Raw genomic sequence first — 26,729 nt, 5'->3', positions numbered from 1 at the left:
AGACATAAGGAACTTTTATCAAACAATAAAATAAAACAGATATGTATAATACAAACCAATACACAATGAGAGTTATACACAAAATAAATAAAAATGTTTATGTAAATTCAAAAAAAAAAAAAGAATAGATGAATGAGAGAACAAAACACCAAAAGGGTAGCAACGATCCCAGAAAAATAAACACTAACCAAATCAGAAGAGCCTTGAAACTGGGAGGAGAAGAAAGAAGAGGGGAAAAAACTATATATATATATATATACTGGGGAATAGAACAGAACCACACACCTGATTTTGGGTGTATTTTGTTCTGTTAGAAGAAACTGCCTCTCAAAATTTTAAAAGAAAGAAAAATTATATATATACAAAAATAAGAGTAAACACAATGAAGGGATGGAATATGGGTATAAAGATGAAAATTTTAAAAGATTCTTAAAAAGGAATTTGTAAGATAAGAAGTTGTTGAGGGGCACCTGGATGGCTCAGTGGGTTAAAGCCCCTGCTTTTGGCTCAGGTCATGGTCCCAGGGTCCTGGGATCAAGCCCTGCATTGGGCTCTCTGCTCGGAGGCAGCCTGCTTCCTCCTCTCTCTCTGCCTGCCTCTCTGCCTACTTGTGATCTTCGTCTGTCAAATAAATAAATAAAAATCTTAAAAAAAAAAAAAAAGAAGTTGGTTGAAAAGAGAAAAAAAAAAAGAGTAAAGAATGTGATCAGGCTGGAGACTAGAACAAAGCCACACACTAGATTTAGGGTATATTTTGATCTCTTAGAGGAATCTGTATCCCAAAAATTTTTAAAAAGATTTTATTTATTTATTTGACAGACAGAGATCACAAGTAGGCAGAGAGGCAGGCAGAGAGAGAGAGGAAGAAGCAGGCTCCTCGCTGAGCAGAAAGCCCAATGCAGGGCTTGATCCCAGGACCTGGGGATCATGACCTGAGCCAAAGGCAGAGGATTCAACCACCAAGCAACCCAGGCGCCCCTGTATCCCAAAATTTTAAAGAAAGTAAAATCTATATGTGTACAAAAAAATAAAGTTAAATACAATGAAGGGATACAACATCACTATAACCATGAAAATTTTAAAAGATTTTTTAAAAGGTATTGATAAGATAAAATTGTTTAAAAGGGTTAAAAATAGGAAAGAGGAAAAATTTAAAAAGAGAATAAGAAAAAAATAACATTTAAAAAATTTAACTTTGAACGACTAAGGAATCATGGAGAAAAAGCCAGGAATTCCATATGTTGCGTTCTGGAGTTCCACAGTTCTCATTGATTGGTGAACTTGGTCTTGGCCAGATGTTCTTGCTGATCTTCTGGGGGAGGGACATTTTGCCGTGATTCTCAAACATCTTTGCCTGAGGCAGAATTGTACTGCCTTTGCCGGGAGCCAGGTTTAGTAATCTGCGTGGTTTTTGGTGTCGGGAGCTTTTGTTCCCTGAACTCTTTCCATACAACTTTGGAGGATGGGAATGAAAATGGCAGCCTCCCGATCTCTCACCCCATATGAGCCAAGAGCTTGGGGTCCACTCCTCAGTGTGCCCACAGAGAAAAGCAGTAAATCCCTCCCATCTCCCTGGTCTCTGGCCACCCTCTGAGCTCACCAGTCTGTGACCAAGTGTCTCTATCTCTGGCACACAGCCCTGCCTGGAGTCTCCAAACCCAGAAGATTCCTGACACGCTCTCCTGCACCACTTCTCCTGGAAGAGGAAGGAGGAGGGGTCTCCCTGGATCTGCCACTTGTGGGGACCCTGCTTGAAGAACAGTGGCCTGACTGTGTCTGGGATCATGGTTTAAGGTAAGCTCAAGCTGAGAACCAACTCCTTGCCCCCATCTCTGGAGCCAGCTTCCCTGCTCCAGTACCTGGGAACTCTCCCACCCTCAGGCACCCCTGGTCTTTTTGTGACCCTGAAGGTCCTGAGACTACATGGTTCCTGCAAGGGCTCCATCCCCTGCTTAGCCTCTGGAGCAACCTCCCTCAGTGGAGCAGACTTCCGTAAGTTCAGATTTTGTGCTCTGCTGCTCCACTGCTTGCTGGTAGCTAGCCCGTCCCCCACCGCAGTCTATCCTCCTGCCTTGTATTCACTTCTCCACACATCCTACCTTCCAGAAAGTGGTTGCTTTTCTGTTCCTAGAATTGTTGTTCTTCTTCTCTTGGGTCTCCTGTTGGTTTTGTAGGTGTTCAGAATGGCTTGATAACTATCTAGATGAATTCCTGAGACCTGGTGAAATTTAGGTCTTCTACTCCTCCACCATCTTGTTCCTCCCTGAATGCTCACTTTCAATCTGAGGATTCATACTACTTTTTTTGATTCTCAGATTTTATCTTTTTTTTAATCTAACTTTTTGTTTTTGTCAAAATAATACATGTACATAAGTCAGTTGAAAATACCACACTATTACAAAATAAAAATAGCAGTTCCCTAGAAGGTTAATTCCATCCACTATACTTCTTAGTACCTATTAATATTATGTACCCAGTAATCATTATTTGCACATGTGAGAGAAGAGATGGTCAGACAGGAATGATTTTGTAAATCATAGGTAGAAATGTTCTTTTTAATAAAATAGTATATTTTATTTTAGTTTAGTTTAAAATAAGAATAAAATAAGAATGTGATAATTGCTGAATTTCATACAATTTTTTCAATAAAATTTATTACACTTACTTACTAAGTACCTACTATAGTCCAGTCACAATTCTATGCATTGAATACATAAATGAAGGAAAGGGAGAAAGATCCCTGTCTGTATACAGCTTATGTTTTAGCCAGGAAGACAGATATTAAATAATAAATATAATAAATACATAAACTGTTTAGTATTTGGATGCTGAAGCATGTTCCAGGGGAGGGGTCGCTGTTTGAAATCGGGTGTTTAGCCAGTTTCTTAGGCATGGTGTCCTCTGTTTCTAATTATATGGGGCTCACAAATCACCTGAACAAGTATGTAAAGGAATGAAGATGTTAGTCTTGTGGCTAACTTGCGGACAGTGTTGTGGAGGAAAAGATTGGTACAAAGGCCCTAAGGAAAAATTCCTGACATATTAAATGAAGGAGACCAGTTTGGTTGGAGAAAAGGGAGCAAAGACAGAGAGTTGTGGGGGAAGTTGTAAGAGATGTGGTCAGGAGAGAGCAGATTGTTTGAAGCAGCAGTTGGCAAACTTTTTCTGTAAAGGGCCAGTTAGTAAATATTTTAGGCTTTGTGGGCCATATGGTCTCACTGCAACCACTCAACCCTGCTGTTGTAGTAGTGGTGAAAGCAGCCAGAGAATATGCATAAGCGAATATGCATGGCTGTATTCCAATAAAATGTTATTTATGGATGCTGAAATTTGAATTTTGTATAATTTTCATGTGTCACTAAATGTCCTTTTTGGGTTTTTTTTTTCACCTATTAAAAAATGTAAAAATCATTCTTAGTGCCCAGGCTACAGTACAGAAATAAACAATAGGTCACATTTGGCCCTTAGACAATAGCTTTCAGACCCATTTAAGGCTTTATAGAGCATTATTAAGACTTCTGCCTTTACTCTGAAGCAATAAGGATCTTTGAAGGCTTTTAAGTGGACAAATCATTTGACTTCTATTTTAAAATAATTTGGCTGCTTTGCTGAGAATGTAGTTTGGAGGCTACTGCAGTGATCCAGGAGATGATGGCTCAGAACAGGGTAGCAGCAGTAGAGGGTGGTCAGAAGTGATTGAATTTAGGCTGTGTTTCAAAGTTTTTTTTTTTTTTCTTAGCTAAACAGACTTTTTTTTTAAGATTATTATTTTTTATTTGACAGACAGAGGTCACAAGTAGGCAGAGAGACAAGCAGAGAGAGAGAGAGGCAAGCAGGCTCCCTGCTGAGCAGAGAGCCCGATGCAGGGCTTGATCCCAGGACCCTGAGATCATGACTTGAGCTGAAGGCAGCAGAGCTGAAGGCAGAGACTTCACTTAGCCACCCAGGCACCCCTAAACAGATTTCTTTATGGATTGTATGTAGAGTATGGCTGGGGGAGGAAAGGTTTCAAGGATGATCCCAGCATTTTGACCTGAGAAACTGCAAATGTGGAGCTGCCATTGACTGAAATGAGAAAAGCTGAAGTTAGAGAGATCTCTGGAGGAAGGTCATGAATTCAGTTTTGGACTTGTTGAATTAAGATTCCTATTGGATTTCTAGTGGGAAATGTTGATAAGGCAGTTGGACATGAAAGTTTTGGAGGTTGGAATGTAGTTGGTACTTAAAGTCAATAGATTTGGTGAAATCTTTAAGGGAATGAGTGTGGAAAGAGAAAGGAGTCCAAGGACTAAACCTGGGCATTCCAATATCCAGAAGCTTCAATGAGTAGTCCAGAAGACTAGCAATGGGTAATGAAAACCAAAGAAGGAGGGATGCATCAAGGGAGAACACCAAGAGAGTCGAGAGTCTGGAAAGAGGAGAAAGTGATCAACTGTGTCCAATACTGTGTCCAATAGGTCAAGTAAGTTGTGGTCTATGAGCTGACCATTAGGTTCAACAACATGTGGGTCATCACCAAGGGCAGAGGTGGAACTCCACTTCGTGACAAAAGCCTGAGTGGACAGGGTTTAAGAATGGAAGGAAAAGAATTGAGGACAGAATACACAAACCTATCTGATGTGGCCCAAAGGAAAGCAAAGAAATAGGTTAAGAACAAAAAACGATGGAAACTAGGAACTGGACTTGTACGTTTAAACTCATGCTTCAATGCTAGAGGTATGAAAAACATTTAACACTCTTCCAGTACTTGTCACCTCCAGATTTTATGTTATTAAATTTTTCATTTATTCAAAAATTTTAATATCACTTCATTTTATAATAGAACTAAACTCTTATATTTAAATTAATGCAATGTTCATGACCAGTGCTTTTACTACAGCTTCTCTAATACTGGATTCTCCAGGTCATTTCCTCCTTTGTTTTGTTTTTGTTTGACAGGAAGGGCCTGAAGTTGTGTTCTTCCATTTTCTCACAGTCATGAAAATGCCTGACTGTTGCCTTTATACTTTTTTAATAGCTTGTTAAACATAAAATTCTTGGCTCTTTCTTTTTCTCAAAATTTCATATTAGTCCTTTTTTTCTGGCATTGCGTATTGAGCTACTTCTGTTGCTGTAGCTTTTCACTTACTTTTTGTTATTGTTGTCATCGGCTGATTTTACAGCTGAACAGTTTTTTAAAGTAGTGCTGCAGCTGCTGCAGACCTTGAGTCCTTTCACAAGAGAGAATGTCTGCCTGTTCCTTTGATACTTGCAAAATTCCTTGGTGGAGTATTATATGACAGGCTAATATTTTGTTTTCATCAGAACTCTATAGGTGTAGACAAAACCTCTTAGCACCATTTCAAATTCCACTGCCTTAACTTTTTTTAATTTTTAATTTTTTTTAATTTATTTATTTTCAGCGTAACAGTACTCATTGTTTTTGCACCACACCCAGTGCTCCATGCAATATGTGCCCTCTCTATTACCCTCCACCTGGTTCCCCAACCTCCCACCCTCCGCCCCTTCAAAACCCTCTGGTTGTTTTTTAGAGTCCATAGTCTCTCATGGTTTATCTCCCCTTCCAATTTCCCACAACTCCCTTCTCCTCTCCATCTCCCCATGTCCTCCATGTTCTTTGTTATGCTCCACAAATAAGTGAAACCATATGATACTTGACTCTCTCTGCTTGACTTATTTTGCTCAGCATAATCTCTTCCAGTCCCATCCATGTTGTTACAAAAGTTGGGTATTCATCCTTTCTGATGGAGGCATAATACTCCATCGTGTATATGTACCACATCTACCAGAATTCATTGTTTATGTACCACACCCAGTGCTCCATGCAATATGTGCCCTCCATAATACCCACCACCAGGCTCACCCAACCTCCCACCCTCCGCCCCTTCAAAACCCTCTGGTTGTTTTTCAGAGTCCATAGTCTCTCATGGTTTATCTCCCCCTCCAATTTCCCCCAACTGCCTTCTTCTCTCCATCTCCCCATGTCTTCCGTGTTCTTTGTAATGCTCCACAAATAAGTGAAACCATATGATAATTGACTCTCTCTGCTTGACTTATTTCACTCAGCATAATCTCTTCCAGTCCCGTCCGTGTTGATACAAAAGTTGGGTATTCATCCTTTCTGATAGAGGCATAATACTCCATCGTGTATATGGAACACATCTTCTTTATCCATTGGCCCATTGAAGGTCATGTTGGCCTTAACTTTTAACTTCAGCCACAACTGCAGCAACCAGCTCTGCATAAGTTTCAACCACCTTCATGGAGTTGTTGTCCTTTGTTCAGGCATATGTCCTACACTTCTGGCTTCTCATGTGAGGCTTCTTAGATAGAGGCTTCCACTAAAGCATGGACAACCTACTCATGTAGAGGAGTTAATGTCATCCCTGGGAGGTCAAGGGACCATGTTCTTTCCACTTTTCTTCTCTGGATGGTCTTGAAACACTTCATAAGACTTCTAAGATAGTCCCAAGGGACTCGACATCCAGTTGCCTCTAACAATGACCAACTTAATAATATATTTTTGTATTGGTCTTCCCTTTTTCCCATTTCATTCTTTTATCTTTTATTCCTGCTTCCCAGATTCTACTCCCAAATGAAATACTTTCAAATGAACTACTTCCAGGAGAACTTAACCTTAGATAGTAGACATTGCTTCATTTTGCTCTGGCACTGAATATTGTTGTGGGGATATTTGAGGCCAGTGGGTACCCACTATCCCTTCATCAACCCATACATTTCAAGTTATTTCATAATTTTTTTCCTGGTGCCTGAAGAACTCAAGAACTTAACTAAGCTATGTCTTGACTTTGATGGTTCTTTACCAGTTTTTCATGGAAGAGAGCTGAGAGGTGATGATTAACTTAACTGATGGCTTGTAGGCTTGCCTCCTAGAGAGGAAGTCAGCTCACTGCATCTGGACACCAGTGATAGCCACCTAGGGTTTAATGCAATCCATCCTGACAGAGAGCTGACATGTGGATCAAGACCTTAACCAAGTTCCCATCTAGTAGTAGTGCTGTAATCACAAGGGTTAAGACCACACCTGGGGAAAGCCAAGAGTTCTCCCAGTTGATGAATGCTGAGATAGTGGGTAGAACTGAAAGCCAAGGTTCTGCTGTTAGAGCCTATGTCCTAATTTCACTAGGAAAGGTTTGGTTCTTTAATAATTAAGAAGTTTAAAGACCCCAACATCTAAGGCCCAGGATCTCTCTCTCTCTCTCTCTCTCTCAGACCTAGATTCACTGTCTGCTAGATTATTGTAAACTTCCTGAGAATAAGATGGTCGTGAAAGAATCATTCACATGTGCTAGAGATATTATGCCTTTAAGGAGATAATTAAAGTTAAATGAGGTTTCAAGGATGGAGCCCTGATCCAATGGAACTGTGCCCTTATAAAAAAGAGACACTAGATCTTTCTCTGTCTCTGTCTCTATCTCTCTCCCATGTGAGAATATAGACAGAAGGTGACTGTCTGCAAGCCAGGAAGAGAGCTCTCACCAGAGACTGAATCTTGCCGGAACCTTGATCTTGGACTTTCCAACCTCCAGAACTATGAGAAAATAAATAACTGTTATTTAAGTCAACCAATCTACAGTATTTTGTTATGGCAGCCAGAGCAAGCTAAGACAATGTCCAAACCTAATCTGATGGCTATTTCATGTTTCTTATTACCCACAGAGGATGAAAGCAGGAGAATGCACAAAGACAATGCACCCAAACTGGTATGCTAACTGGATTGCTTGCCCAATGCTATAAATATCCTAAACAGAGTCATTCCTAGCAACAGTCCATCTGTTCTTAGCCATCTGTTACAAACCCAGGATTCTGAGGACAGGAAGTTTTCTGGTGCTGAACAACTGTGATTTGGGAACCCAATCCAGATATCCCTTCCCACACCTTTTTCTTTTTATTCCCCCAACCCTGTCTGAGCAACTGTGAAATCAGGACTGCTGAACTAAGGGACAGGTGGAGAACACTCTGAGTCACTGCTGTCTCTACCTGGTTGTTGATGGTTACTCCAGTTGCAGCTTTGCCTGTTACCTTTGACTGAACACATGCTATGGTCCCAATACTCTGCCATGTGGGCACTGAGAAGCCCTTCTTATTCTGATGCTGTTGCAAATGAAGTGGTCCAACTATTGCATGACCACAGGAATGGGAAAACATTGGTGCAGGATTCCCACCAAGGTGACGGTCCCAGGTATGGGCAAAATGCCATGGATAATTGTGGAAGTAGAAGGAGTCCCTTGCTAGGTAGGAAGGAAACCTCTGAAATCACAGGATATGGGATGGTGATGCATTCTGACTGCCCTGCATTTGATCCTCCTAGGAGAACTCTCAATCAGGTTGTCCCAAGTTCTTTGATGCAACTCTCACAGGTGGTAGACTCTTCTGTTAATCTTCATGCTACTGATTCCATTTCTTCCCCCAATTTTTTTTATTTAAATCCCAGTTAGCATACAGTATATTAGTTTCAAGTGTAGAATTTAGTGACTCAACCCTTACATACAACACCTTGTACTCATCACAAGTGCCCTCCTTAATACCCAACACCTATTTCACCCATCCCCTCACCCACCTCCCCTCTGGTAACAATCAATTTGTTCTCTATGGTCAAGAGTCTGTTTCTTGATTTGCCTCTTCCTTCCCATCCCATGTTCATTTGTTTTTTTTTAAATCCACATATGAGTGAAATCATATGGTATTTGTCTTTCTGATTAAATATATATCCAGAAGTAGGTACATCTAGGGAGAGACAAGAGGTCATTTTGGTGTCTTGTAATGTCATTGCCCTTTTAGAATATTCTGTTGAGTTATACCACCCAGTATCTGCCAGTATAACTCACTGTCAGTGAAAGATTATAGGTCCTAGACCTAGTAGTCCATGCAGGAGAGATTTCCTTCCCTCTGGGATGTTACTGGCTTCATCGCCATTTGAACTGACTTGGGACCAATGTTGTAGTAGTCATTACTCAGTTACATCTTGACCTTTTTATTGCATTTCCCAATAATGGCCTTCTTCAACTCCACAGAATGCTTATGTTCATCAGTAAGGAGAACAATCAATGACTGTTTGACCCTGGTTATACATGATACTTTCTGGTCTGTATACTGTGCCCGTGAGGGGTTTTTCTCCCTTATGAATGAGCATCTCCTTTGGTCAGCCTCAAGCAAATGAGATCTGCACACTGCGGCTTCATCCAACCATTTTTAGCTTTCCAGTATTCCCTTCCAGGACTCTGTGCCCATCCATCATTTATTCTGGATACAGAGAAGTCATCTTGCTGTGGAGTAAGTCATAGAACTCCTCAACTTCATTGTAGTCTCATCTTTGAAATGCCAAGAACTATCCAATTCACTAGAGATTTGAAGATGCATAAAAAATAGTACCTGCCTCCAAGGAGCTTACTTATTAGTAGGAGACATGGACTGTAAACAAGTGACACAAAACACAATGGTGTATATAATGAAAATATGCATAAGGTTATAAAAAATCAATTTCTCAAGCACATGCGATGAGTGAGAGTTGAGTCTATTTCATGTAAGAAACTCCATTTGAAGCAATAACATGATAAAGTTGTTGTAAGAGATAATACAATCTTGGGCTGCATTAGTAGAAATATAGAATTCAGCAAAAAGAAAGATAAATAAACACTGGACTAGGAGTCAGCAGCTCTGTGTTTCAGTTCAGGCTATACATCTGACTGTGTAATTTCATCAAATTCTTGTTCTCCATTTCCTCATCTGTATATGTGAACGATAAAGTCTAGCTTGCCTCCCTCTTGGGGGACAAGTAAGAATCAAATGGGTTAGAAGAGTCTTATATATACATATATATATATATATATATATATACACATATATATATATATATATAATTTTTTATCATGTTAGTCACCATACAGTACATTATCAGTTTTTGATGTAGTGTTCCATGATTGCATATAACACCCAGTGTTCCATGCAATACATGCCCTCCTTAATACCCATTACTGGGCTCACCCATCTCCCTACCCTCTAAAACCCTCATTTTGATTCCTGGAGTCCACAGTCTCTCATGGTTCATCTCCCCTTCTGATTGCCCCCCTTCATTTTGCCCTTCCTTCTCCTAATGTTCTCCATGCTATTCCTTATATTCCACAAATAAATAAAACCATATAATAGTTATCTTTCTCTGTTTGACTTATTTCACTTAGCATAATCTCCTCCAGTTACATCCATGTTGATACAAATGTTGGGTTTTCATCCTTTCTGATGACTGAGTAATATTCCATTGTGTATATGGACCACATCTTCTTTATCTATCATCTGTTGAAGGGCATCTTGGCTCCTTCCACAGTTTGGCTTTTGTGGATATTGCTGCTATGAACATCGGAGTGCATGTAACCCTTCTTTTTACTACATCTGAATCTTTGGGGTAAATACCCAGTAGTTGTAATTGCTGGGTCATAGGGTAGCTCTATTTTTAACTTTTTGAGAAACCTCCACACTGTTTTCTGAAGTGACTGTACCAACTTGCATTCTCACCAACAGTGTAAGAGGGTTCCCCCTTTTCCACAACCTCTCCAATTCTTGTTTCTTGCCTTGTCAATTTTTGCCATTCTAACTGGTGTAAGGTGGTATCTCATTGTGGTTTTGATTTGAATTTCCCTGATGGCTAATAATGTTGAACATTTTTTCATGTGTCTGTTAGCTATTTGTATATCTTCTTTGGAGAAGTGTCTGTTCATGTCTTCTGACCAATTTTGACTTGATTATTTGTTTTTCAGTTGTTGAGTTTGAGAAATTCTTTATGGATCTTAGATTAACAGCCCTTGATCTGTAGTGTCAAATATCTTCTCCCATTCTGTGGGTTGTCTCTTTGTTTTGTTGACTATTTCCTTTGCGGTGCAGAAGCATTTTATCTTGATGAAGTCCCAAATGTTCATTTTTGCTTTTGTTTCCCTTTCCTTTGGAGACATGTTAGAAAGCATACAGGGGAAAAAGCCTGAAACAACCCACTTGTTGCTCTATGTAGAAAGGATAAGTAAATTGTAGCATACTCATATAATAGAATACCATACAGATATGAAAATGAGTGAACAGGGGCACATGGGTGGCTCAGTCATTTAGTGTCTGCCTTCAGCTCAGGTAATGATCCCAGGGTCCTGAGCTACCTGCTTAGTGGGGAGTCTGCTTCTCCCTCTCCCTCTGCCTGTCCCACCTAACTCTTATTCTCTCTGTCTCAAATAAATAAATAAATAAATAAATAAATAAATAAAATCTTTAAAAAAAAAGAAAATGGGTGAACACTTGCTACCTGTAACAACTTGGATGAATCCAGAGTGAATCCAAAGACTTAATGCTGAGCTAAAAAATGAAGAAAGAAGAATACATTTGACATTATTTCACTTAAAGTTAAAATTAAGAAACATAATAAAACTGATAAAGATATTCTTATTATAATAAACAATTACAAAACTAATGAATATATTATTTAGGGATACAGGCATATGTGATAAAATTATAAATAAAGCAAAGAAATGATTACCACAAAATTCACATAGCTGCTTATTCCAGGGGAGTGAGAAACAGCAAGCTGGGTAGAGACACACAGAATAATACTCAAAGATAGTATTATCATGTTTAAGCTGGGTGGTAGAACAGGGGTTTTCATTTTAAAATTTTTCTTTAAATGCATATCTAAACTCGTGTGTGGTACATTGTACCATAAATTTGAATCTAAAAATAATGCAGGCTTATTGAAAAAAAATCTAACAATATCAAAGGATACACAATGCCACACTTATAAATCTTTATTATTCTATAAAGCTTATGCTGATAATTCTTTTCAATACTTAAGTGTTCACATGGGAGGCAGGCTTGATAGAGTCACACCCGGAGCCCTTAAGGAACCATTAAGAAAGGATAGTTTACCCGCAGGTCATTCATATAGGGTAAGAGGCACCAAATTCAAGAGAAAATATCTTACTAAATCTAAACAGCAGCCAGACCTAATAGTGCCAAAGAGGATAACCCTGAGACTTTGCTATTTTTGCAAATCCTTGACTTAACCTTGATTTGGCACAATTCTGGCTATTTGTCCCAACCATATTCTCCTGGATGCCTCAGGAAAATGCCTTTCCCAGTTCAACCTGGACCACCAACTAACCATAAGGAGGTAGTGCTGTGTAAAGGTGAAGAGAAGCCCATTCTGGAGGCAGCTATCCTGGCACTGAATCCTGGATCTGGTGCTTAAGATTTGTTTGATCAAGTTTCTCATCTGCAAAATTGGGGTAAGAGTAATAATGGTTTTCGTAGGTTAAATGAAATAATTAATAGACCCTCAGATGAACATTCATTGTTTTTCAGTCACTCAGTATTTGCCCTCCACTCTCCTGGAATTTCATTTTATGATCAGTCCTGATGGAAATTTGAATCCAAGTGCCCTGTTTTTGTCCCTAATCAAGTGTCTGATGAAAGCTCAGACTATTTCTCCTGGGGTTTTGATTCTTATGTGGAATGAAGCATGGTTAAAAAAAATAAAATTAAGGTTTATTCTAAGACCTCATCCCACTGCACTACTCCCTAAAATGCTTGATTTCTCTCTTATCACAGACAGTACTATCTTATCTTTGATCCCGTGAACGTCCTCATATTTTTCCAAAATACCAATCTGTGCTTGTTATAGTTGGTATTAATCACTTGTAAAAATAAGTTCTTAGTGATCTAAAACACCAAGAACAATCTCTGGCACATAGTGTTCGCCATAGTGTTTGTTGATATTACTGTTTCCACAACTGAAATCCTCCCTGACAGCACTTCTACCAGACTCTTTGGTCCTGCAAGTGAGAACTAAGCACTCAGGACCTAATTATCATGGGGTGAATGGATATAATTTAGTTTCTAAATGTAATAGACAAGTCAGTCTGCATCCATAGAAGTTGGAAAAAGTGCTGATGTCCCACAAGGGGTGCCCATCTACCCACCAACTACCTTTCAGGTATTGTACAGGAGTAACATATAAGCAGTACGGACAATGGGTACTAGAGTATATAAGGTATTTCAGAGGAAGAAGAGATCAGCGAGCTTCAAAGACAGGGTCTAAGCTGTGTTTGAAGAACTGTAACATTGGCAGTGAGGAGAAAGCAAATAAGGACTGAGGAGAAGGAGAAGATGTTACAGGCAACGGGTGGAAAGATAGTGTAAGCAAAGGCACGAAATACATGTTTGGGGACAACAAATGGACCATTTGGCCAAAGCAGAAATTTATTATAGGATAATGATAGTGGATGATGTTTAGAAAGGTAGATTGGAATTAATTTTAAATATAAAATTCTAGAAATAGTCAAGTTGCAAATATTTCTACCAAAAGAGACTCCTTTCAATATAATATCATCACCATCATCTCTATCCAGCAGCAACACAAAAGTATCAACTGAATGTAATTTGGAACTATGGAATAATAGAGAGTTCTTGCTGACCTTCAGAGGGGACATTTTTGAAACCATACATTCTTAGAAAAAATTATCATATAATCATGACTTAAGGTCATTCCAAAGAGCAGATGTGCGTAAAATGTTCAGAAAGTAGCTCCTAAAGACGGAAAGTTTGTACTGATTGTCCAAACTATACATGAAGAATTTCATAAAGAAAAAGGGTTTAAAAACAGCTAATAACTTCTAAGGGTTTTTATTATTTGCTTTCCAATAAAGATATGCTTTGATGTCGGGGACAAAATGTCCACAACATAAAAACCTAACCAGAATGTTTAAACAGATGCTTATTAACCCTGGGAACTGCCATAAAAGCTATTAAGCTGGTGGTTTCCATTGTGATGGTCTCTACCACCTTGTTAGGGGTCATAGCATTGCTTTGTTCTTATTGAGCAGAGAAAGTGGTGGTGGTGGGAGACTATAGGTTGCAGGTCTAAGGCGAGGTGTTTGTAGGGGAGCAGATCTGTTGATTTATTGATTAGCTACATACACATCTGAATTCATTGTTCTCCACTTGAAAGCCCTTACAATAACCTGGGATTCAGATGGTATAAAAAGCAAATCCAGGGGTGCCTGGGTGACTCAGTGGGTTAAGCCTCTGCCTTCGGCTCAGGTCATGATCTCAGGGTCCTACAATGGAGCACCACATTGGGCTCTCTGCTCAGCAGGGAGCCTGCTTCCCCCCACCCCTGCCACCTGCCTCTCTGCCTACTTGTGATCTTTGTCTGTCAAATAAATAAATAAAATCTTTAAAAAGAAAATAAAAAGCAAATCCAGGCTCTGCTAGACCAGTACCAATGACAGCCATGGAAGAGCTTACTCTCCTTGCCGGTGAGTCTGCAGTCAGACAGAGCCTTACACTTATCTGACTCCTTTGTCTCTCTGGATCTGAGAGCCATAACGCAGTCTTGACATTATACCTCCTGGCTCTTCCACTTTTCTTCCACCATATCAAATTTCCAAGAGAATCTTGACATATACAGATCACTCTATCTCTCATTCCTCTACTCTCAGCCTTACTCTAATAACATTTCTACCTTCATTGATCCCATGGGCATGGTGCTAGAAGAAAGGTTTATTTTCTTCCAAGGCTTGTCTTATTCTCTAATCCCTTAACAATTGTTTCTTGTTCTGCATTATCTTCCTGCACCACCTTATTTTAATCGGTATCATTTTTATTTACATGCTTGAATCCTTGGCCTAGCTTTTCCAGGGATGAAAATCAGTAGGAACTGAGAGAGAATGATGTGAGTTATCTTGGTGCTACTGTTTTCAGCATTACTCCTTTTTTATCTCCTTCTGTCCTAAAGAGTTGCTGATGTATCATAAAAATCCCAGCTAGAAATTCAATCATTTAAAGGGGTTAAGTCAGTAGATTATTTATAACCAAGTTATATCCTCAGTTTATTAGTTGTTCTAGAACGGTTATTTACAAAGTTTTTATAGTTTCAGAACATTTTCTAAATGAAACCTCTAGCTCAATTTATAAAACATTCAAGTCAGAGTGCTCTGGTAGAACAAGGGAGAGGCATCTGAAGTCTTACCTCACAGCTCCTGGTACTTCTCTTCTACTGTAAGAGCTCCTAAATAGTGGCTCCAAGAAAATTCTCAGGCTCCAGGAGATACTGAATTCACTGTTTTGGAGGATGCCTTGTCTGTGGAAGGCTCTACTCATCCTGGTTCAGGGAGGTGAAGCACTGATGGATATGTACTCGTTGAGTAGAGTAAATTCTGGGTAATTTCAGTAGAAATTCAGTAGATCTTCCAAAATAGTAGCCTGTGAACTCTGCATTCAGTAACATTTATTATTGACATGAAAGGAGGAAGAAGAGAGTGCCATGGCCATTTTTTACTAAGAGGAGGAAAGTGTAGGTCTCTTGGTGCCTTCACTGGAAAGCCTACACTTCGGCATCATCCCTACCTGCCACTGGGCTGCAACAACATATGGCAAATAGGACAGTGCTCAAGGCCTCAGAATCAGATTCCACAGGGTATAAACAATTGGTTCAGAATACATGTGTTTTCTTTCCCTCTAGGTCTGGCCCTTCTGCTGAATGCTCATGAACTCTGTCTTTTATCTTTGATACAATCTTTTCCTACCATAAACCACTAATCTCTATAAATTACTCATCATGCAATTGTCTGATTAGTGTATTTTTATTTTTTTTTAAGATTTTTTATTTATTTATTTGACAGACAGAGATCACAAGTAGGCAGAGAGGCAGGCAGAGAGAGAGAGGAGGAAGCAGGCTGTCCGCAGAGCAGAGAGCCCGATGCGGGGCTCGATCCCAGAACCCTGGGATCATGACCTGAGCCGAAGGCAGAGGCTTCAGCTCACTGAGCCACCCAGGCGCCCCGTATTTTTAAAAAATATATCAAGAGATAAGCCATCTGAGGGAAAGAGAGCTACTGTCTACTTCACAGACAGGTTTGACATTGAGAGAACCTATTATTTTGGATTGGCTGTAACTACTAACCTCTTTAGCATGACCGCTGGGATTTATAAATTGGTATTCACTGGGCTTCACAGGACTACTGGACATCTTTTCTTAAGTGGTTCTTAGGCTTAACATCTGCAAATGAGTCTGCTGTAGTCAAAAATAACTAACTCCAAGTCAGTGACTAGTTCCCAAGTTAGATCTTTTTTTTTTTTAAGATTTTTTATTTATTTTATTTAACAGACAGAGATTATAAGTAGGCAGAGAGGCAGACAGAGAGAGAGAGGAGGAAGCAGGCTCCCTGCTGAGCAGAGAGCCTGATGTGGTGCTCCATCCCAGGACCCTGGGATCATGACCTGAGCTGAAGGCAGAGGCTTTAACCCACTGAGCCACCCAGGTGCCCCCCAAATTAGATCTTTGAACTCATCTGCAAGAATATTTATATTAAACACCCCCACACAGAGATCGGGCATTGAGGCAAAGGGAGGGAAACAGAGGCAGAGCCAAAACCCATAGCACATTTCAGTGGCACCTTAATCAGGTCATTGTTCTCACTTCTTATTGCTCTCAAGTTCCTCTTACTAGCTGACACAGCTGACATGCTACTTCACTAACTGGGCCCAGTACCAGCCAGGCCTGGGGCACTTCAAGCCTGATGATATTGACCTCTGCCTATGTACTCACCTGATCTATGCCTTTGCTGGGATGCAGAACAATGAGATCACCACCATTGAATGGGATGATGTGGCTTTCTACCAAGCTTTCAATGGCCTGAAAAACAAGTAAGAGATGGAGGAGATATCTCATTTGGTTTCTCCTAGGGTGGTGCTCTCCAAACATTAATATGCAAACAGATCACCTGGGACCTTCTTAAAATGAGTTCAGGTTCAGTGAGCTGAGGTGAGGACCAAGATTCTACATTTCCAACAAGCTCCCCGCTGATGTTGAAGCTTCTGGTCCAGGAAGCTATACTTTAAGTAGCAAAGATATGGACAACATAGCACATTGTCTGCTCTAGCAAGTATTCAAAATATATCAGTTCTATTTCTCCTTTTCCATGTCAATTTCTTTTTTATGACCCAAGAAACTGCAAGCCATCTTAGCCGCTCATATCAGAGAGCAGGAGGTGGAAGATAATGAAGATTAGACAGCACTGAGCCCCCCAAATCAGAAATGTCTGCTGTATTTTAAAAAGAGTTCTCATTGTGTAAAAATGAAGCATAACAAAGAAACAACAACCTTGGTAACTTTTAATTTCTGATTTACTCAGTCAAGCTCTTTCTAGGAGAATAAGGTTGCAGACCATCGCTACCATCAGTAGTGGTACTATCCTGAATGTAGCTATTAGAATTTAAGTTATGATAAATAGAGGAAGTAAACTCCTGCAGAGTGGTATTTCTTTGAAGTGTGATCCATTGACTATGCATCAAAACCACATGGGGGCACCTGATAAAAATGTCAATCCTTCCCACAGTCCAGCCAAATCAGAATTTCTGAGAAAGGGGCTATAAACCCAGAATTTTAATGTTTTCCCACTCTGACCCTTGGACTCCATTCTTGAGAACGACTATTTAAGAAAAATATGCATAATTTTAAGCAATTGATTTCTATTCATTATCTTGGAGCCTGAGAAAGTAATTGTGCTCAAGCAACATTTATCATTTCATCTGATTATAATATGATTTAATTATGTTTTTAAGTTTTCTATATCTTATTGCCAATATATGCCTATTTTCATAAAATCTGGTCCCATAATTTGGATTTCCTCAAAGAACTTTGAGTGCATTTATGATAACAACACAATTTTTTGTTGTTGTTGAAGTATAATTAACATAAAACATTATATTAGTTTCAGGTATACAATATAATGATTCAACAATTCTGTACATTACTCAGTGTTCATCATGATAAGTGTACTGTTAATCTCCTTCATCTCAATAAATCACCTCATCCCCCCACCTACCTCCTCTCTGACAACTACCAGTTTGTTCTCTATATTTAAGAGTCTTATTTTTTCTGTTTGTTTATTAAATTCCACATCTGATTGAAGTCATATGGCACTTGCCTTTCTCAGACTGATTTATTTTACTTAGTATTATACTAAGTATTGGCTAACACAATTTTTATAAAGAAAGTCTTCAGGGGCACCTGGGTGGCTCAGTCGTTAGGTGTCTGCCTTCGACTAGGGTCATGATCCCAGGGTCCTGGGATCAAGCCCCGCACTGGGCTCCCTGCTTGGCTAGAAGCCTGCTTCTCCATCTCCCACTCCCCCTGCTTGTGTTCCTTCTCTACTGTGTCTCTCTCTGTTAAATAAATAAATAAAATCTTTAAAAAAAAGAAAGTCTTCGGTAGTGAAGGAAAATTATCCTACAGAATGTCTTATCAAGGCAACATCAAAGTATATGACCAGGCTCAATACCAAAGCAATGTTATTTTAAATAAAAGGACTCATGGATTTTGAAGTTTCTCTCTTCTATTCTTTGCTTTATAGGAATGGCCAACTTAAAATTCTCCTGGCCATTGGAGGCTGGAACTTTGGAACTGCCCCATAAGTCCTCTGTAGGAGAGCCTGGTGTTCATTTGCAACTGAAAACGAGTTATATTCCTTTACACTTTACAATCTAAGACAGACTATGAAGGATGCACATTAAACAAATAGGGTACTGGAATAAATTACTTGACCAAGATCTCAATATTAAAGCAGAACACAATTTATTTTACATGTTTGCATTTGGACGGATATTCTGGGATTCCATTCACAGAGGTTTAGTTACTGAGATTGTAAAACTACCTCTTCTTAAAGTATTTAACAAGCATAGTTCCTGTGGAGAGTGCTACATAGCACTTCTATATACCTTCTGGGGGAAGAGAAGAGAAAGTCATGCAAATAAACAAGAAGACTTCTTTAAAGGCGTATGAACTTTGGGGGTTATTTGGAGAGAGAACTGTGAGGTGGGGTAGTGTTCAAAGCAACAAGTGCAACCTAGGGGGGAAAAATCAGGGCTGGGTGGATAACAAAATAAAGCAAACACTGAAATCCCATGGCTGGCTGAGTACTTACTGATTACAAAGTAAGGACTAGAGAAAACCAGAACCATACTTATTTCTGGGTTGTGGGTCCCCATGAGAGCTCTGAGGCAGAAATATAAAAGTTTGATTTTACCACAGGGTGTTGGGATCACCAAGGCGTTCCCTCACATTGCCTTCTTTGGGTCTCCTTCAGCTTCACTGCCATGGTTTCCACTCCTGAAAACCACCAGACTTTCATTGCCTCAGTCATTAAATTCCTGCACCAGTATGAGTTTGATGGGCTGGACTTTGAGTGGGAGTACACTGGCTCTTGTGGGAGCCCTCCTCAGGACAAGCATCTCTTCACTGTCCTACTGCAGGTGAGGAAGGATGTGGCAATCTCTAACCCAAGAAAATCCAAAGCCTATTCTTTCCAAGGAGAGTCTGGTGTTTCCCAAGCGCAACTAAACTGGATTTAGAATTATGGAGTCTTCCCATCACAAAGTTTCATGCCTTCATTCAACAGCATTTCATAACAGAACCACAAGAACACATGTGCTCTATGTGCCAGGCACTATTTTACCTTATTCTACTATTGTATTTTAAAACTGTAACTCATTTCACCTGTATACCTATTCTGTGATCTAGGTACTATACAAATCATAATCTTTATTTTACAGAGGAAAGTAAGATTTAAGTAATTTGCTTAATGTTACACAATTAGTAGATGTCAGAACTACCCATGCAGTCTGGCTAAAGAGCCCACTGCTTCTAACCATTACACTAGGCTGCCTATTATTACTGAACACTTACTCTGTCCCTGTCACTGGGTTAGGTGTCAGGTTGAAAATAAGAATAAGATGATCCTTGGCTCTAGGGAATACAATATGAGGTGGCAGGTTGAACAATAACCGACATTTAAAATATACTTTGAGCATGCTGTAGTGGCTACAGAAGGTACCTAATTCTACTGTGGGGAAGGATATGGAAGAGCTCTCTAGAGAAAATGACACTTGAGCTCAGTCTTGAAAGCAACTGGTGTTAGCAATGAAGATAGGAACCACACAAATGAAGCCATGTGGCTGATTGTGAGTCTGCATACGTGACAAAAATCAGATCTTGGGGCGCCTGGGTGGCTCAGTGGGTTAAGCCCCTGCCTTTGGCTCAGGTCATGATCTCAGGGTCCTGGGATCGAGCCCCGCATGGGGCTCTCTGCTCAGCGGGGAGCCTGCTTCCCCCCTCTCTCTCTGCCTGCCTCTCTGCCTGCTTGTGATCTCTGTCTGTCAAATAAATGAAAATTTTTTTTAAAAATCAGACCTTGTGGGACTTGTAGATGATGTTAAGGAATTTGGGTTTTTCCTCTCAAGGCTATGGGCAGCTTTGAAAGTAACGGAGAGATATGACAAAACTTGCACTTTAGAAAGATAACTCTGGCTTAACCATAAAGGATGAATTACAAGCAGGCAGGAAGGCAGGGATAAAGGGCTAATGGCCCAAACAAACATCCTAACAGTGAGGACAGAAAGGGCAAGTAAGCGAGGGACATTAGGGGGATACAATCAATAGGATTTAGATACTAAATGGAAGTGGAAACTACGGGACTTCAGTTTTCTGACTTTGAGGACTGGTTTGGTAGTGGTCCTATAACTAAAATATATATACAAGAAGAAGAGTAGATTTGAAATGAGAAGGGCTCATTAATGTGCCTTTGAACATCAAGAGTGGGAGGAATAAAAAAAAAAAAAAGAGTGGGAGGAATCTGTAGGACCTCCTATAGAAATGGCCAGTAGTCCCTGAATGAGTACCAATCTAGAGTTCAAGACATATTGAAGTCATCAGCAAAGGCTGATAATTAAGAGTTCACCAAGGAAAAGTGAATGGAGTAAGAAAAGCCAAGGATGGTTTTTAGATTTACCCTCTCCCAAGACAAAGACTCTTTCTCCACCATCCCATATACCAGATCATCAGCCAGCCTCCAGATGGTTTCAATGTTAAGTAACGAATCAGTTGAAAGTCCATCTACTTATTGAACAGCTCTAGAGATCAGAAAGAACATCTTGTATTGCATGGAGCACTGGGTGTGGTGCATAAACAATGAATTCTGGAACACTGAAAAGACATTAAAAATAAATAAAAATAAAAAAAAAGAAGGAACATCTCTATCCTTAGCCGAAACATGCCTCCAGTCATAATTTATAACTTCCAGTCATGGGGGCTAGCTCTGCTCACCAAAATAACAAAGGACAAAACACCTTTTGTAATCTATTACAAATATTCAATATTCAATATTTGCAGACTGTTATAACATCCTGCCCATAATTTCTCTTTTTCCAGTTTAAACACCCTAGTTCCTTTGGCCAGTGTCATGTGAAAATTTTCAGATCCTTCACTGGAACACACCCCGGCATACCCTGAACCCTGAACCCAGTCCTCCAAATGGGATTAGAGTCACCCAGAATGAATGTGCCAGTGCTGAATGGGAACCCATCCCCCAGCTGTAACCACTTCCCTTATTGACCAAATCAGCATTTCATTTTATGAGATGTCAGTCCTGTAAAGTAATTCACTTACTAGATGAAGGGAAGCAACATGTATATTGTCAAAAGCTGGATATAGATTACTACAGCAACTCTAAGTTCAGAGTATAGTGATATAATTGGAGCTCTGACGGGTCATCTGGGACCTGCATTCTGGGCATGACCTGGCTACTAACTTGCTGGGGGACTTTGGTGAAATTGTCTAGCTTCTCTTCATATTAGATAGCTATAACATTGACGATACCATCAGTCCTATCTACTCTATAGAGATATTGAGAGACTGAAGTAAGATGAAATATACGAAAGCATTTTGAAAAAGAAAAGGATGATACAAACCTACTTATTTAAGGAACTGAAATCAGAGGCACAGATGGCCTGCAGTACTTGATTATTCTATAGGAAATGCATGAAGCTTTTGAGCAGGAGGCCAAGCAGATCAAGAAGCCCAGGCTGATGATCACTGCTGCGGTAGCGGCTGGCGTGTCCAACATCCAGTCTGGCTATGAGATCCCTCAGCTGGCCCAGTGAGTGATTCACCCTATCCTCAAACTCCTGTAGTTATCACTTTTGCAAGGTAGACTTGTCCTCAGTCTGTCTTGCTATTCAGGGGACACCTTTAGGAGGCTTTGGAAATGACTATCACAAATCTTTTTAAATCCCTTACCCCAACTCAAGTACCTGGACTACATCCATGTCACGACCTATGACCTTCACGGCTCCTGGGAAGGCTACACTGGAGAGAACAGGCCCCTGTACAAATACCCGACTGACACGGGCAGCAACGCCAACCTCAATGTGGTGAGTCCCTGGACACATGCAGATGCAGACCAGAGATAAGGCTATACATCACATGGAAATTCACGGACAAAACGAATGAAAATTCTGCAAACGTCATTTGGATAACTATCCTTTCTAGCGGCTGGGCATATCTCATTAACTATAATTTCACCAAAATGCTTTGAAAAACTACTATCTATCTGCCATTAACAATTGTGTCTGTTAGAACAGTGGACTAACACAACTAAGCACCGGGTCATCAGCAGGGCGGAGCCCCTAGCTAACAGGCAGCCATTGCAGGATTACGTCATGAACTACTGGAAGGACAATGGGGCCCCAGCTGGGAAGCTCATCGTTGGCTTCCCCACCTATGGCCACACCTTCATCCTGAGTGACTCCTCCAACACTGGCATCGGTGTCCCCATCTCTGGCGCTGGTCCTGCTGGGCCCTACACCAGGCAGGCTGGGTTCTGGGCCTACTATGAGGTAGGGAGATGAGGCTGGACAAATCTCTGAATTCCATGTCCTGTGCTAACAGAATGAATGCTCATCCTGTCTGCTAATTATCTACTTAAAATACAGCTATCGTTCTAAATGTTTCAGGAGTTTAAGTAACCTATTCATTTACCTAATCCAGTAGGAAGGCCACCTATCATGTGTCATATCCCTTCAAGCTACAGACTACATATTTAAGGTCATTTATATGAGCATGTAAGGAAATAAAAGAATGATCTCTCTCAAATTAATGTAGTCTCCCAAAATCGAGCATTAAGGATAGGATAACAGGAATATTTCAAAAGCAACTTCCTATTATTTATTTCAAATAACCACCCATACTTAGAAAACAGGAAAATCCTAATTGGAGACATAAAGAAAAAAAAATAAAAGAGGCAAATGTTTGTTCCTCCTTTCATGGTAATCTTATTTAAAAGATTTGAATCTCTTAACTTTTTAAAGATCTGTACCTTCCTGAAAAATGGAACTACTGAGGTATGGGATGCCCTTCAGGCTGTGCCCTATGCCTATCAGGGCAATGAGTGGGTTGGCTATGATGATGTCAAAGCTTCAGTGTTAAGGTAAGTTCAACTGATCTGCAGCAGGCCCAGCCTGCTGGGGAAGTAAAATGACCTCTGGTGTCCTCTCTCCTTGAACAGGCTCAGTGGCTTAAGGAAAACAATTTTGGAGGTGCCATGGTCTGGGCCATTGACTTGGATGACTTCACAGGCACGTTCTGTAACTAGGGCACATTCCCTCTGGCCAACACCCTGAAGAAAGCACTTGGGCTGCAGAGTACAGGTAAGTGAAAGAGAAGGATGCCAGGGGCATACAATTGTTGCTTCTCCAGCTAAAAGGCAGATCTAACATCTGTCCACCCCCACTGGCCAGGGGGAGTCGCTTGCCATTTCACCTCCCTGCTCTTGCCCAGCTGAGACACACGGGCTCCATTCTTCCTCTACCCTTGAACTTCCAAGTCAGGGATGTTATGAGCTTATGAGAAACCAGGCCTACCTGGGTGAGTTTTCCATGTCAGCTAAGTCTCAAAGTCTGTGGAAAAGCCCCAAGAAATTCAGTTGACCTTCAATATATAAGCATTTACTTTTCTATGAATTCCTCCCTCATTAAAAGTCTTTTTCGGCCCACCTGGAGACTAAACAACCCTCGGGACTGCTCGCCTGTTTCCAATCTGTAATTCAGGGGAAATACCACATTCCTAAATTTTTTCCAGATTTTTCTCTGGAATAATCTCTAAGCTTATTGGCTTGCCACTTCTACCCAGATCCTAGGCAAGTATTTTGCACATACTAGTGCTCAGTAATTCTTTTTTTTAATGATGTTAACATCCTAAGGGAAGAGAGAACTTTTCAGATTTAAACTAGAATGGCTTGAAATTGTAGCTTTTCCTGAGTGTGGAGTAATCTTGTATCTCCTCACTTGTAGGGACCCAGTGCTAACAGCACCCCACCTCCAGACGTTCTCCTCAGGGCAACGGTGGAAACCTCTTCCAGGTCCATGAGTCTGTTCTGCTGTTCTGTGCTGTTTCAGGTTGCACTGCCCCTGCTCAGCCCGTGGAGCCCATAACTCCTCCCAGGAGCAGAAGTGGGAGCGGGAGCAGCAGCTCTGGGGGCAGTTCTGGGGGCAGTGGATTCTGTGCCGGAAAGGCCAACAGCCTCTACCCTATGGCGAATAACAGAAATGCCTTCTGGCACTGCCTGATTGGAGTCACGTACCAGCAGAACTGCGAGGCTGGGCTCATCTTTGACACCAGCTGTGATTGCTCCAACTGGGGGTAAACCTGACCTGTCTCCATTCCCGAGTCTCCTCATTTAGTACATCTTGCTCCTACCTAGAGTTCTTCAATAAAAGCCGTCAGTCTAAACCTGAGTCTTTTTGGTTGTAAGTGATTGCCCGGGGGAGGAGGAAGCTTTCTAGATGTGAAAATACAAGCTGCTCAGGGGCAGAGGGTGGCCAAAGGGAGCGTGTGAGGAAGTGGGGGATCCAGCAAGCCTGCTGTCTTCTGTTTGCCTAGGTTGCATCCGTTTTCCTTCTGCATGAGGGTTGGAGGTTGTCAGGAGGAGATGCTTCAATGTTTGGTGCTGGGAGGGGATGAAGACATGAAGAAGATAGGTCTGTAGCCTTGTGACTGTCCTCAGAAAAGAGCCAGAGTGATTCTGTGGCACACATGGGTACAGGCCTGTGTGGCTTCTTCAAAAAGCAGCAGCCCAGGGCATTCTGTCCCTATCTGCTGAGAACCTAAAGCTGGTCCGGCACCTCCTAGACCAGGTGCTATGAAGATCCGTGCCGTGGACTCCTTTGGGGATGTCTGCCCAGCCTGTGGACTAGCAGTCTTCCTCTATCAAGAGATTGTCCCCTTCTTTGAAGACATGACCGTGGTCCCTGGCTGCTGTGCTTTACTGCATCTTCTCCTCCCCTGGCTTGGCTGATTGACTAGGATGAACGTCAGATGCAAGAGTGCTAATCAGATCATCAAGCAGTGAAATCTGCAACGGACAACACGGAGTGGCTGTCATGCCCCAGAGTGGCTTGCCTGGGATATTTAAACTCAGGAGCTGTAGTGAGACTGTGGAGAAGGGCAGTTGCTCTGGATACAGAGCAAGAAGACCAAAGGGGAGCTACAGAGAAAAGCCACTATGAGAGACGGAGGACACTTACTGACAGATGTCCACCATTAGATTCCAGCTTCGTCCTGAGACCCAGATGCATTTCTGCCTTTGGGCTCTGTGAAACACACCTATACCTATACAATACATTCCTCTTTGCTGCTTAAGCCAGCTTAAGTTTGCTTTTATTGCAACTAGCAGAATCCTAACTAATATAATGGCTTATAAAAACAGGCAGGCTTAGTGTATGTCAAACTCTGTTCTAGGCGTTTTACATGTATATTATTATTTAATTCTCCTGGCCACCGTGTAAGGAAGATAACATTGATTCCAGGAAACTGAGGCACAGAGGAATTAGGTCACCTGCCCAAGATCACCCAGCTAATAAGTTGCAGAGCCACATCCCTAGCCAGACAGACTGGCTCCAGAGCTCACAGTCCCTAACTACCCTGCTTCTCCACCTCCCTTGATACAGATGTCCGTGTTCACACAGCAGACGGCCACTTTGGGGATAATGATGAGACACAGGCCGCTTTCTGGGTAATGGTGACATATTCATGAATTCACAGCACTTAGTGATTATTATGTGCAGATAATATTCTAGGTACTAAAGGCATAGTGGTAGATAAGATAAAGACTCCACCCTTCTGGTGGTTATATTTTGATGGTGAGAGTGTTAGGCAAACAAAGAAATGAAAAAAAGTGTAACAGTGATAGCAAGTGACAAGGAGATGAATGTACTTTAGTTTGGGCAGTCCAGGAAGGCCTCTGTGCAGTCGGGCGAGTGTCGGATCTTAGTTCTGGCTCAGGTCGTGAGATCAAGCCCCGTGTCAGGCTTGGAGTCTGCTTGAGATCCTCAGGCAGATCTCCCCCTGCCCCTGCCCCTTCTCGCCCCACCCCTGCAAATAAATAATTAAAAAAAAAAAAAAAAAAAAGGAAGTCCTCTGTGGGGAGGTCCCAAATGAGATGAGCCTTGACATTCAAGAAGAACCAGTCATTTTGAGATCTGGGAAGAGGGATTTCGGGCACAGGTGCAGAAACTACAGAGTCCTTGGAAATGAACATGGCCGATTAGAACAAAGAAGAGCAGGGCTGTGCTGAGGTAGTGGACACAGTAAAGAAATAGGCAGGGGTCAGATCACGCAAGGTCTTGAAACATGGTTACGAGTTTGTATTTTATTGCAATTGAGCTGTGGAGCCATTAGAAGTTTATAGCAGGGATGGAGAGGTGGTGACATGATCTAAATTCACCATGGAGAAGACAGGGCTGGAATAGGGTTACAGAACGTGGGAAAGTTGTACTCGTGATTGTAGCTGATATACTGACTTTTGAGAGCTTACATGACATATCTTGGAGATCAAAAACGGATA

General features: G+C 41.0%; 1 protein-coding gene across 1 annotated transcript; it reads left to right on the top strand.

The window, feature by feature from the left end:
- Positions 1–1,780: 1,780 nt before the first annotated feature.
- On the top strand, positions 1,781–24,610 carry CHIA (chitinase acidic). Its single transcript, XM_046018675.1, is given in 6 exon segments — positions 1,781–1,794; positions 19,140–19,305; positions 22,138–22,260; positions 22,540–22,725; positions 23,394–23,535; positions 24,283–24,610. Coding segments are annotated over 5 exon segments (855 nt in total). The 5' UTR covers positions 1,781–1,794; positions 19,140–19,149; the 3' UTR covers positions 24,531–24,610.
- The last annotated feature ends 2,119 nt before the right edge of the window (positions 24,611–26,729 follow it).

This window comes from Meles meles, chromosome 1 (genome assembly GCF_922984935.1).
Source record: "Meles meles chromosome 1, mMelMel3.1 paternal haplotype, whole genome shotgun sequence".
Lineage (NCBI taxonomy): Eukaryota > Metazoa > Chordata > Mammalia > Carnivora > Mustelidae > Meles > Meles meles.
This window is presented reverse-complemented; position numbering and strand designations above follow the sequence as displayed.